The 14,216-nt window shown below is 44.8% G+C and overlaps 1 protein-coding gene across 1 annotated transcript in view; it reads left to right on the top strand.

Moving 5' to 3' along the window:
* Window positions 1-445: 445 nt before the first annotated feature.
* Window positions 446-14,216, top strand: part of Las (lipoyl synthase, mitochondrial) — a 226,933-nt gene continuing 213,162 nt past the window's right edge. Inside the window, exon 1 of the mRNA XM_080273291.1 lies at window positions 446-526. Within this exon, the coding sequence (XP_080129417.1) occupies window positions 446-526 (81 nt within the window). The remainder of the gene's footprint in view (window positions 527-14,216) is intronic.

Raw genomic sequence — 14,216 nt, 5'->3', positions numbered from 1 at the left:
TTTCTATGGTCGTGGCTGGAGCGGAGACTGAGGTAAGTTTCGTCCCAGGGGGACGAATGAGTTTCGGATCCGAATCGACCCACTGCTCTCTGCAGGACTTCATCGCCGACGTCAACAAACCAACCTTCATTGAGTAACATGTTATTTTCGCAGAGTTTGGGTGTCATCAATTAATTATACAATCTTTAGTAACATATATGATACTTCCGCAGAATCTGGGTTTTCCACATAATCGGTCTCATAATTTAACGGAAGCTGTCATACGGTTTGTCCAGCTTTTCCTATACTCTTTTTACTTATATCAAACAACTGATTCATTTTTAGTTTTATATTTCCCAATTAATAGTCTTTTTGCTTTAAGAATACCGTTTCATGTAGTATTTGTTACCTCCGAGGCATCGACCTTGTGGCGAGTCCGAAGCTGTACGAAACTATAAAAACAAACATGGCAGGGAGGTCGGCTGTACGGCCTAGTCTAAAATCGTGGTATCAGTGGTCAGCATTGAAGAAGACACTTCTTTTTAAGGTACGAAGATTATAATATATATAAGACTATAACATATATTACTCTTACCAAACTGACAATCTATTTAAAGCCTGTATGTTGTAACTTAAGAGAATGTTGTACTGTAGGTTATACAACTTGGTAAGTTTAGTTGGCAGGGTATCGTAATGTTTGTCATAATGATTGTTAATGTCGTATTCGGTATGAACATAAAGACATATGTTGGTGTATTGTGTAGTAAACATACGCATAATTTGAGGCAGTGGAAGGACCATACCAGTTCAGTTCATATTCCTCCAGTTTTTTTGTATTTTCAGGGTGGTTTGTTACCATTTCCCGCCGAAAAATTACCAGCTGCCTTTATCATCACATTCCTTAAGCAGTACTATGAATGTTTATTTATGGCATAATGGAAGAATCTAAAGCCCCTGTCACACACAAGCAACTCAAGGGCCAACCGCGGTGCGACTCAAGGTCGTAACGCATTTTTTTTATCGATTGTCTCTTGACTCACCGACAAAGCCCGGACTCTTTAGGGCTCTCGTGAACCGCTGGGATGACTCGTCGGGCCTCACGATTTTTTAACGTGCATTAAAAAATCGTGGCCGCCTCACGACTTGCCAAAAGTTGTGGCACAGTTGTGTCACAGTCGGAAGAGTTGAACTTTGGTCGTGAAGCAGTCTTAGCTCAATTGGGTGCGTCGTGATGCGGTTGTTGCATGTCGTGATGCTGTCGCCACCAAAAAACCGTTATGACTGCATGTCCCTCATCAACTGACTAGACCCAGGAGAGGTCCATGGCTGGGATGTTCTACCCAAAGACCAGAAATATTGTACAGTATCATGAAAAATTATCGTATTTCCCCTAAAATTATCGGACAGATAAATTTTATATGCAAATAGTGATCAAATTGCTTATTTATACTTCATTATTCTTGTTTTACATAACAAAAAATTTTTGTATTTCTACAAAATGCTATTGTACAACTCCCAAATTATTGTACAGATATGATAATTATCATACACCAAACATCCCTGGTCCATGGTGATGCACTGGGTGTCATTGGTGGTCCAGGTGTGATGCCCCACCCCATGCTGGGTGTCATTGGTGGTCTAGGTGTGATGCCCCACCCCACGCTGGATGTCATTGGTGGTCTAGGTGTGATGCCCTGCCCCATGGATCAGTTGTGGGGGGGTCGGGGTGCATTCCTCAAACGCGTCACTCAGCCGTCTTGCGTTCGTGTCACGGTCGTGGCTAACAAAAATTCGTTAAATTTCAAATTTGAAGACTTGTAGCTCCGTCGCCTCGAGATCTTGTTGCATTCTTGAGGATGTCACAACAGGTCGTGAGGCAGTCCTAACGCAGTCGTTAGGCAGTCATAAGCAGAGCAGATTTGGGGTCAGTCGGGAGGCATGGAAGCCAACTAAGCCATGACCTTGAGTCGCGCGGCAGTCGGACCTTGAGTTGTGTATGTGTGACCGGCTTTACCCAACGTACTGAAATGTGGGTTTCTTTCCCCAACTTCCCAGCTGGATGCTAAGTTAGGTTAGGTTATATTAAATTATTAGGTACAGTTAAACTAGGGTAGGTTAGGTTTAGTTAAACTCTTAGGTTAGGACAATCCTTTCTGTCCCTTCTGGCCTCACGTTTGAAAAGTCAGACAGACAGTGGAACATAGCTGAAAACAATGGGAAACCAAATTTCACTTGAACGTTTATTTACCATCCCAGAAATAATCAGAAAAATATAACAGACTATCAGGAGGAAGAACTGATTTTGTAAGGTGCTGCTGCCTCAAATAAAGCATATGTTTACCTGTTGTGATAAAGTCAGAGTAAAATTTGGTAAATAGAAACGACAGTGATGCAGGGATTTGAGCTGTTTTCTTATAGACCGACATTCTAAAGGAATATAATTAGTAAATATTGGTTTTCAGCCCATACCGTTTTTTCCATGAAACCTAGGCTTTTCTGATGGTTTTTGATGTGATTCATTCGATTTTGAGCACCATTTGCGACGGAAATGACCAGATTTTGAGATAAGACCCCCCCATCTTTGGGGAATCGGGGGTTTTAGGGAGGGGAGAAACACAGAAAATGGTCATTTCTGAGTGAAATGAAGCTGATAATTGAATGAATCATACCAAAAAGCATCGGAAATACCTAGGTTTCGTGGGTAAAATGCGAAGCTCAAACCTATCCTAACCTAACCGAACTGAACCTAACCTAACCCAACCAAACCTAAAACCTAACCTAACCTAAAACCTAACCTAACCTAACCTAACTTAACCCAACCTAACGTAACCTAACCCAAACTGAAAGTAACCTACTATTCAAACCTTACATCTTCTTATCTTACTCGTCAGAATCTATGTCCTCAGTGATGGAGATAGCCGGTTCAGGTACTGAGGTAGGCCTGGCGCAACCACGAAGTGGGGGATGTAGCTTCGCCACCTTCTTGAAAATGCTTGTATCGTTGTTTTCAAAGCATGTTTGAAAAATGCGGCTGGGAACGGAGGGACACCTGCTGCACTGGACTGCCAACTACTCTGATTTTGAAATGAAAGCGGGAGGTAGTTGAGGGAGCAGCTCAAACGTTGATTGGCTGTAGGTGATCTGGTGACGGCTGTGATTGGCTCATTTCACTCTGGCATCGAGAGCTCAGTTTGAACCGAATTTCATTTACCCAGCAAGTCATCCTAGCTGGGTTAGAAAGGGTGGGGTGGGGTGGGGGTACCCAAATATTATTATATCTTCCGTAAAACCAGTTTACGATGGAAGTGTATGTTGATGAACTTGAAGAGATGAGTGTGCAGAACATAATAAAATTGATGGGAATAATTATGGGTTGAAAACTGACATCATCCAAATAATTTTAGTACTAGATAAATCTCAGGCGATTATTCATTCATTCATTCATCATCCAATCCTACGTTGCCCCATGAGGAGTATAGGAGCCCGGGGCTAGGCACTTTTGTCCTGACATTTAAGATGAGAGTGACCAGCCTTTCTCATCCCTGACTGGCATTACATGAGCAGTAACCCCCAACCACCCCTTGGATATAAACCTTCACTGGCTTAATCCGATTGGAGCGCCGTTATTACCCACTAAACCACCAGGTGCCAAAATTTGGTTACATGGTTACCACCCAGCGTAGTAAATGGTTTCCTGGTGTACAGGAAACCATTTGGCTTTTCATTTAGTGTAGAGTCACCCACAGGCAGAAGGAAGAGGAAAGAATGAAGGAAAGAAAGACAGAAGAGGGAGTGTCAGGTCACCCATGGGCAGAAGGACGAAGAGGGAATGAAGGAAAGAAAGACAGGAGAGGATGGAAGGATGGAGGAGAGGAAAGGGCAGACACCCGAGAGCAGCACTACATCGAGTGAATGGATGGTGAGTGCCCCCACCTACCACAGTGTGTTTAACATTTGATTTTCAATCAAAAGAATATTGGAGAGCAATCAAAATATATGGTGCCTACTTAATGGTGTTACAGAAGGCCATCTGAATACCCCCAATAGCGTGTTTACTGCTGATCCCTCCGACTGGTCATGATCTCAGCACAGCAAAACAAACACTATTTATCTGTCGATTTATTGCCAGATACCTTAATCCCGTAAGGGGTGGCCACAAACAAATCACTTCCACGTCGCTGTGTCCCCTCCTGTTTCACTGCCCTTCTCCCAGCTCACACCTCCCTCTCCCATATGCCTTTCCACTCCATCCCTCCACCTTCCCCTTCCTCTCCCACTCTCCACCTCACTCACATACACTTTCCTCATCAGTGTCTCACTCTCCATCCTCTCCATATGGCCAGACCATCACAGTGTGTTTCTCGTAATGCTTCCAATCACATCCACATCCACACCACAATGCTCCTTCACTTCCTCATTTGTCAGTCTGTCTCTCCATGTGATTCCACATGCTCCTGTCAAATAACTCATTTCCACTGCTCTCACTTTTGACTTCTGTCCCTCCTACAAGGTCCAGGTTCCACTTCCATACGTTACAGATGGTATCACAATGCTGTCATGCAGTAACTCTTTCACTTCCATGCTCGTTTTCCTGTTTCTTATCACTGCTTTCAAGGAACCAGCAACCTTTCTTCCTTGTTCTACCCTTTCAAGCACTTCACCCTCTGAACTTCCATCCTTACTCATCACACTATCCAAGTACAGTACTTAAATGCACTCACATTTTCCATTTCCTCCTCACCCAGCCTCACTGTACATTCAGTGACTTCATTTCTCTCGAAGACCATAACTTTACTCTTCCCTACATTCACCTTTAGATTTTGCTTCTTACACACTCTCCTAGACTCTTCCACCAAACCTTGCAGCTCCCCTTCATCTTCACTTAACAACACAGTATCATCTGCAAACAGCAGTACAGGGAGTTTTCAAACACTGCCCTGTCTCATTAGGGTTGCTCCAACATCCATTGCCCTACCTTGTATCTCTTTTATAACCCCATCCATATACAGACTGAACAACAATGGAGACATGACACATCCCTGTTTCAATCTGACCTTCAAATAGAAAAATTCACATAGTTCACTATCTACACACACTGCAACCTTAGCACCCTCATACATACTCTTCACGGCATTCAGCAACTTCCTATCTACTCCATATACAGTAATCCCCGTAATGTCCGGACGCCCAATTTCCGGACATCCACAATTACCGGACAGTTTTGTCCCGGGATCTAATATTCCCAAAATGGGCCAAAAACCGCAAAAAATTTTAATAAAATCCGACTTTTTCCTGCCCATAATTTGAAGTTGGTGTGCACAGCGCGGGCCAGCTGTGTTTTGGTATGTCGTTCCGCCGATGTCCGCAATAGCTTCCCTGCATCCTCCCCACTTACCGCCCGTCTTTCGTTGTGTGTGCATGCTCGTCGTCATGGCCGCCCACGTGCTCGCTTTTGTGGTGGTGCCTTACCTGCTGCAGGCTCTCCTGCTGCTCTTGTGCCTCTTCTTCGTGTGTGTGATGATGGCCCCGCTGCCTGAGAAAAGGAAGAGAGTGGTTTTGACTCTGGAGAAGAAGAAGGAGATATAGGACAAGGGGGATGCGGGATGGTCTTCCTCACGCATCCTTCGTGAATTCAACCTGGCCCGAACTACTTTGTTTAATATCAAGAGATCCCGAGACAAACTCATGCAGTACACGGCTGACTTCTAGTTGAGAAGCAAACGCAACGTGGAGAAGAAGGTGATGTTTACTCCCAAGTATGCAGAAGTCGACCGCTCCACATTGATTTGGTATCAACAGCAACGTGCTGCTGGTGTGATGGTGCGTGGCACGGAGCTGAAGGCTGCTGCTGAGAAGTTTGCAAGGCATCACGACGTCCTAGACTACAAGGCATTCGAAGGTTGGCTCTTCGTGTTCAAGTTACGACATGGCCTTACCCAGTGGTGGGCAGTGCAAACGATGAAGGACCTTGCGCAAGTGCAAAGCGCAATCCACAGTTCACTACCTTGCGCAAGTGCAAATGAGCAATCTGACTAATATTTAGCTTGCGCAATGTCGCAAAGTGCAAGCGCAAACCATTTGCATATATTTTTGGGAATTACTGAAAAATATTGAGATACAGTATTTAAATAAAACAGCATACCTACTTACTTTTATTTATTATTATTATTTTCTATTATTTGTAATTTGCGCAAGTGAGCAATCTAATATTTAGCTTCTGCAATGTCGCAAAGTGCTAGCGCAGATCATTTGCATTTATTTGTGGGAATTACTGTAAAACATATAATGGTATAATTAAGTAAATTACTAAATTAGCAACCTGCCCACCACCCGCAGTGACTGAGGTACAGTAGGTCATTGTCCGGGAAAAACAGCCTATATTTACCAAGGCATTGGCAGAGATCACGTGATTACTGTATCATCAACTCTCTCTCTCTCCAACAGAGGAGGGAGGGAATGGAGGATAAGAGAGAGGAGGGAAGGAATGGAGAATAAGAGAGAGAAGAGGGACGAAGTTTATGCCATATCTCCTCACTCAAAGGGATGCTCCTTTGCCATTCCCTTATTTATTCTCTCTCTCTCTCTCTCTCTCTCTCTCTCTCTCTCTCTCTCTCTCAGAACAATGCTCTTTATCTCTCTTTCTCTCTCTTGTCTTGTCAAGACAATTTATTTAATAATTCAATATAGATATACAATAGCATATGTAATTCGTTACAAAAAATAAAAAAATAATGAAAACAGAGTATTTAAATCAAATATCCACAGCTTAATAAATTATTAGGCTCTGGATATTTGATTTAAATAATATGTTTTAATGTTTTTTGTAAGGAATTGCATATGCTAATCTTAATAAATAATGTATATTTATTAATATTTACTAATAATAATAATTTAAAAAATATTAAAAATACATTATTTCTGTTGAAGCATATTAAGAAATGCTACTACCCCCTTCCCTCCCGCCTCCGCCCACCAGGCACCAACCCACCCTCGCGACCTGCCCCATCCTCCCCCATCCATTGTCCAGCCATGTGGGAATCTCCCAAGACCACGTGTCCCCTGGAAGACCATGTGTCCCTTGGATTGCACAGTGTGCAATCCAAAGGGCAGGTGCGCAAGCGCAAAATTGCGCACGGTCTCGTGTGGTGCGCAATGCGCAAACGACATCACCGGAGCTCAAGGGCGCGCAATTGCGCTTTGCGCAAGTGTTTGCGCACCTGCCCAGCACTGGCCTTACCAACCATAAGTCTCAAGGCGAAGCTTTGGACGCCAACGAGGATGGAGTAGACGAGTTTCGGCACAAGGTGAAGCGCTTGATCGACAGGGAGGGCCTAACTCTCGGTCAAGTCTACAACGCTGACGAAACTTGCTTATTCTATTGCTCGTTGCTTACGAACACTCTAGCTGAGGAGACGGAGATGTGTGTACCTGGCCTCAAGCTCTGCAAGCAACGGATGTCTGCTTTGTGTTGTGCCAATGTTAACGGCATGCACTGGCTTAAGCCCGTTATTGTTGGCCGTGCAAAGCAGCCTCTGTGTCTTTGTGGGGTGATGGATGTCCTTCCTGTCGTCTGGTACCATTCCTTGATGGCATGGTTCACTGTCCAGATCTTCAAAGACTAATTCCACCGCCATTTCGTCAAGGAGTTCATCCATTACCAGACGGAGAAACTGGGAATCCCACCCGACCAGGTAAAGGCCCTCATTCTCCCCGACAATGCACCTTCTCACCCGTGCGACAAGGACTTGGTGGCTGAGAATGGGCGCATTAGGTACACGTTTCTGCCACCTAATGCTACTGCTCTCATCCAACCAATGGACCGTGGAGTGATCATGGCAACAAAGAGGCTGTACCGACAGAAGTTCCTTGACAAGGTGATGGTTGTTCTTGAGGACGAGGACGAGCGCAGGGAGGGACGGGACACGTGAGGCCAGCGGACTTTGGAAAACCTTCACCGCTACAACATCAGGTCTGCCATCTACAACTGGGCCAGTGCATGGAAGGAAATCCCTGTCAAGACTCTAGAAAATGGTTGGTCTCCTCTGCTTCTCGGAACGGATGTGGAGCACGATTTCCTAGGTTTTGACGTGGATGACTTCCATGCATTTCTACGTGCATATGGGGACGATGTTGATGTGGACAAAGTGCGTGAGTGGTTGGATGACGACGAGGGTGATCCTGGGTATCAGACATTGTCTGATATCGAGGTCGCATCTTCAGTTGCAGGTGTCAGTACCCAGCCTGAAGATTCCGACGAGGACGGCGACGATGATGCGGACTCCTCTCAGCATGACACTACTCCAGCCATCTCCAAGCTGAGCGCACTCCGGGAACAACTAGAGTTCGTTCAGGACTACCTGGAGCACCCGGACTGCGACAAGGAGATGGGGCCCTTGGGACTTGTGGAGGAAGTGCGCGCTTTCAGGCAGTGCATCATTAATCGTCAAAATCGCCGTTCCTTGCGTCAATCAACCATTGACAGCTTTTTCAGGCCCATGACCTCTGCTGTACCCAGCCCTGGCTCCACTCCATTGCCTCCCCAAGACAGGCCCTCATGCTCCGAGCCACAGCCCAACACATCAGGCACAGTGGAATCACCACTCAACGTGAGTTTGCGCCTCTCTTCAGAGTCGTCTGCAGTGGGTACGCCATCACCACGACCCAGTGACGCACCCCTAGGCCACCTGCAAGAGCTACTCTCAGACTCTGACAGTGATTAGAGGCCTAGAACTTCTCCACTATAGTAGCCGCAGCGAGAAATGAACGCTGTGGTGGGGCAGCCGGTCATCCGGGGATTCCCCCACTGTAGCCATATCTACATGTCACCGACCATAGAGGTAGGATGTCACCGACCATCGGCCACCGCTGCAGCCCCGCTCCATGATCCTTACCCTGTGTCTCTGGCTTTCTCTTTCTCTCTCAGTTTCTATATAAACTGCTGTATTTCCGAAACTAATTATGAAATTATTATGACTTTTGTTCCACACCACCACTGAGGTAAAAATCAAGGAGAGTTTTCTGTATAAAGGTTTCCCCCCCCTTGTCTGAGGGCAGGTCAGTTCTGGCGAGTGTATAATTATAGGTCAGGCGGAGGTATCGGCAAGGCCGCACTCCCCCGCTCATATGCCACATTTAGGAGGGGGGGGAAACCTTTATACAGAAAACTCTCCTTGATTTTTACCTCAAAGGTGGTGTGGAACAAAAGTCATAATAATTTCATAATTAGTTTCGGAAATACACCAGTTTATATAAAAACCGAGGAGAAAGAGAAAGCCAGAGACACAGGGTAAGGATCATGGAGCGGGGCTGCAGCGGTGGCCGATGGTCGGTGACATGTAGATATGGCTACAGTGGGGGAATCCCCGGATGACCGGCTGCCCCACCACAGCGTTCATTTCTCGCTGCGGCTACTATAGACCACACAGGAATTTACAGTGTTGTGCAGTGAAAAAAAACAGTGCATAGTGTTAAGGAATTAGAATTAATTGACTTTCAATGGAACATAAATTAGCTAGAGTGTGTTATGTTTAGAAAATGGTTTTATGAGTGGAAAGACTTTAAGTGCAGAGTGCAACACTTATTAAGGTACAATGGAGCGCAAGTAAGACAAGAGTGCGCAGTGTTAAGAGAATGGAATTCTGAGTGCAAATGACTGAGTTCTGTGCAAGACTTCATGAACTGTGTACTGTAAGTGCTTCAGGAACTCCTTCTTACTGTCAGAGTCTGAGAGGAGGCGGGTTATTCATCGAGATGGCCAGGGACTTGCTGTAAGTACCCAGAATGTTTCAAATTGTACTGTAATTTCCATACTTACCTCTAACACCTCATTTCACTCTTTTATGTCCCTTATTGGTGTGAATAGTGTCTTAGGTGCTGTGCATGTGCAGTAGGGAGGTGTTTTTCTGAGTTAGTCTAGGTCAGGGTCCATAACTACCTGTCCAGGAGCCAGGGACTTGTTGTAAGTACCTAGAATGTTTGATATTGTATGAACTTACCTCAAAAACCTCATTTTATGGTTCTTTTGCATATATTTTTGTCTTTTATGTCCCTTATTTCTCCTCCTATTTCTCGCATCTTTCCTTTCGCTTCTTATTGCTTTTCTTTCCTTTACAGGTGGCTTTACATTGAGTGACAAGCCAAATGGTTTCCTGTAAGCCAAGAAACCATTTACAACGCTGGGTGGTAACCATATAAGCAAACCATACGTGCTCCCTACGTGTGAACAAGTGGGTTGGTGGAGCGTTAGTGCCCCTCCCCTTAAAACAAATAACTCAAAGTCAAATGGCCACCCCTTAAGGGATTATGGTGTCTGGCGATAGATAGATGTCCCTTATTGGTGTGATCTGGGTCTTCAATAGGTGCAATGCATGTCCAGAGGGAGTTGTATAGGTGTTTTTCTGAGTTAGGGTCCATAAGTACAAGCCCAGGAGGCTGGGGCCCAATATCCAGACAGGACCACTTTCTGGACATGCCTTTGGCTCTATTACATCGGATATTGGGGGGATTACTGTATTCTTAGTACTGTACTTTCCACAATCCTTGTCTATCCATCCTGTCATATGCTTTCTCCAAATCCATTATTATACAATTTAAGGTAATTATATGCTTTACTGTAAGCAGCAGAAAGACCTTACCAATTCATGTTCCTCCAGTTTGTTTTCTGCATTTTTCTGACTATTATCAGGGTGGTAAATTTCCTTTTCCTCCTGAGAAATTCCCCCCCTGTAGTTATTTCTTATTGCTGAAAAATTTTCCCCCTGTTGTTATAGCTGAAAAATTTACCCCCTGTTGTTATCATCACATTTCTTAAGCTGTACCTTTGGTTCTTTGTTCCCATTATAGGCTAATGGAAGAAACTTACTTAACTAACTGGATTTTGTTTTCCAGTTGGGTTAATTTATTAGGTACAGTTAAACCTGGCTAGGTTTAGATAGTCCCTTTTGCCATTATGCTGGCTCTCATTCAGCCAGTCCCAAAGAAAGGTGACCACTCCCAACCTTCCAATTATCGTCCAATTGCTTTAACGTCCTGTATTTCAAAAGTTTTTGAGTCAATTCTCAATGAAAAATTTTAAGCCATCTTTCCTATCACAACCTTCTTTCCGATCGTCAGTACGGGTTCCGTCAGGGACGCTCCACTGGTGATCTTCTCACCTACCTTTCAGACTCCTGGTCATCCTCCTTTCGGGACTTTGGCGAAAGCTTTGCCATTGCACTTGACATCTCAAAGGCTTTCGATCGAGTCTGGCATAAATCTTTAATTTCCAAACTGCCCTCCTACGGTTACTATCCTTCTATCTGTGCCTTCATCGCTAGCTTCCTTTCTGGTCGTTCTATAGCCGCTGTTGTTGACGGCCATCATTCTTCTCCTAGATCCATCAACAGTGGTGTTCCTCAGGGCTCTGTCCTATCACCAACTCTCTTCCTTTTATTCATCAATGATCTTCTAAGCTGTACATCTAACCCTCTCCACTCATACTCTGATGACTCCACCCTTCACCTTTCCATTCGGTTCCCGCAACGCCCATCTCAACAGTTACTTCAACAAACAAGGGATGAAGCTATGGCACACCTAATGTCTGACTTGGTTCATATCTCTGACTGGGGTAAAAATAATATGGTTGTTTTTAATGCATCTAAGACTCAGTTCTTACACCCATCAACCTGACAAAATCTTCCACAGGTATACCTACTAATGTTTAATAATATTCAGCTTAAGCCTACCCCTGGGGGTAGGGGGGTTTTCAAGAATACTCCCCCAGTATCCCTGCTTGTCGTAAAAGGCGACTAAAGGGGTTGGCGGAGGGTTAGTGCCCCTCCCCGGAAAACAACTAACTAAAAAAACAAACAAGAAGCCTCGGACAAGGACTGACCAAACGATGACGACCCAGGACCGGACAAAGGACTTGGGAATGAGTACATGGAATGTAAGAGGAGCGAATGATGAGGTGAAAGAGAGAGAGATTGTCCAGGTGCTTGAGGGTGCGAAAGTGGATGTATGTGGAATAACTGAAACAAAATGGAGAGGAGAAAGTGTGAGAGAATGGGAGTATGGATGGGGTATATGTGCAGGAGTAGGTGAGAATGAGAGGGCAAAGGAAGGAGTATGTATAGTCGTGAGTAAAAGATGGAAGAAGAGCATAAGACAGTATGGATCAGTTGGGTCAAGGATTGTGTGGGTAAAGTTGAAAGTTGGAATACAAATGTGGTAGATTGTGTGTGTGTATGCACCAACGCAAGATCGTTCTAGAAGAGTGAGAGAAGAGTTCTGGACGAATGTGGAAGCGTGCATGGAAAAGTTTGGAAGGAATGAGAGAGTGTTTTTGATTGGTGATATGAATGGTAAAGTTGGGAATGTGAAGGTGGATGGAATAGTTGGTGAGTGGGGTGTGCCTGCTGAGATAGATGAGAATGGGAGTGCGTTAATGGACATTTGTGCTGGGAGGGGGTTGGTGATAGCCAATACCCTCTTCAGGCATAAAATGATCCACAGGTATACATGGCGAGTGATGAGAAGGGTGGGTGGTGAACTGAATGAAAGGAAGGCAATGATTGATTATGTGTGTGTGGATGAAAGGATGCGAAGATGTGTAAAGGATGCAAGAGTGTATAGAGGTTGGGGGAGTGGACTTTCTGACCACTACTTGGTGGTGGCCAGAATTAGAATGCAAGTAAGATGGAGGAATAGAAGAAGGGAAAGATGAGAGGAAGGAGTATTTGCAAGGAGAGTGGAAAGGTTACAAGAGGATGAGAAAAATGCAGAGTACAGTGGGGCACCAATTTTCGCGCCTAATTGGGTCCAAAAATAATGCGCGAAAGTGGAATTAGCGAAAATTGGGGGATTGTCTTTAGGGCAAAAAGGCTAATTGGTTCCCGGTTATCCTAAAGTAACATCAGATTTTCATTTTCACTTGCAATACAGTACATCAAATCACTATTGTACATTGCATTGTGAGATACAAACAATAAAAACTGTACAGTACACATTATATGAGGAGAAACATACCACAGAGACCAGGTTGAGGTGTTTAATGGATGTTGGGGGTAAGTATCCGAGGCGCGTGACGGGCTTATTTAGCCACGCCAGACGTATTGGCGCCATCTCTTGCTGCCTCGCTACCACCATGCTGTTTCCTCATACTACGCACTGTCGATTCTGGGATGTTAAATATACGGCAGATTTCACTGTTTTTTGCGCCCTTGTCCATGTGCTCAACTATCTTCCTTTTCATTTCATTATTATACTGCCGTTTCTTCACTCCAACACGATACTCTCTTTTAGCCTTGGCCTTTCCTCCCGACTTTGAGTGTCCCGGCCACTTTTTATCACCACCACTGCCTCCCGGCCCTCCCCCCACACCACCAGGCTCTCCCCCCACACCACCAGGCCCTTTCCCCACACTACCAGGTATAGTAGAGGCCATTGAACTGTGAGAATCCAACACAATGGAGCTAGCACGCTCGTACACAATGGCGAGAATGGGTAGACAGAGTGTTGACATGACATCATTCAAGATGGCGGTGGGTTGCGGGCGGGCGGTGCAGGAAATTCAAAGTTCAAAATATTGTCCCAAACCCAAAATTTGTGCGCGAAAATCGATTTTTTTCAAGCGAAAGTGGAAGTTAGGGAATATTTGGTGCATGCTGCAAAAGTGGATTCCGCGAATCCTGCTGTAGCGAAAGTTGGTGCACTACTGTATAAGAGAGAAGTGGAGGAACGATTGGGCAAATATGAATTGGAGCAGATGGGAGACGTGGAAGGTGTGTGTAAGATATTTACAGAAGAAATATGTGCAGCATGTGATGTGGTGTGTGGAAGGAAGAGAAGACGGCGGGGGGTGCAAGGAACAGCGTGGTGGACTGAAGAGGTGAAACAGGCTGTGGCACAAAAGAAGAAAACATACAATGAATGGATGAGAAATAGGGGCCTGGAAGAAGTTGAGAGGCGGAAGAGAGAGTTATATGTGGAAAGAAAGAGAGAGGTGAAAAGATTAGTAAGAGAGAGTAAGAAGAGAGTGGATGAGGAATTTGGAAGGAATTTGAGTGTAAAGTGGAGGGACTGTAAGAAAATGTTCTGGAGAGAAGTGAAAAGAGTAAGACAGGGTGGAAGTAAAGTTAGCAGGGGAATGAAAGATAAAAATGGTGAATTACTAGTGGAGAAGGGAGAAAAAGTGAACAGATGGAGAGAACACTTTAAGGAATTGTTGAACGTAGAGGATGGAAGTAATGCGACTATAA

This window comes from Coenobita brevimanus, chromosome 54, assembly GCF_032717465.1.
Source record: "Coenobita brevimanus isolate Jiangsu-jjx chromosome 54, ASM3271746v2, whole genome shotgun sequence".
NCBI classification, from domain to species: Eukaryota; Metazoa; Arthropoda; class Malacostraca; order Decapoda; family Coenobitidae; genus Coenobita; species Coenobita brevimanus.
Note: the sequence above shows the minus strand (reverse complement) of the source record. Positions and strands in the feature narration are given on the sequence as shown.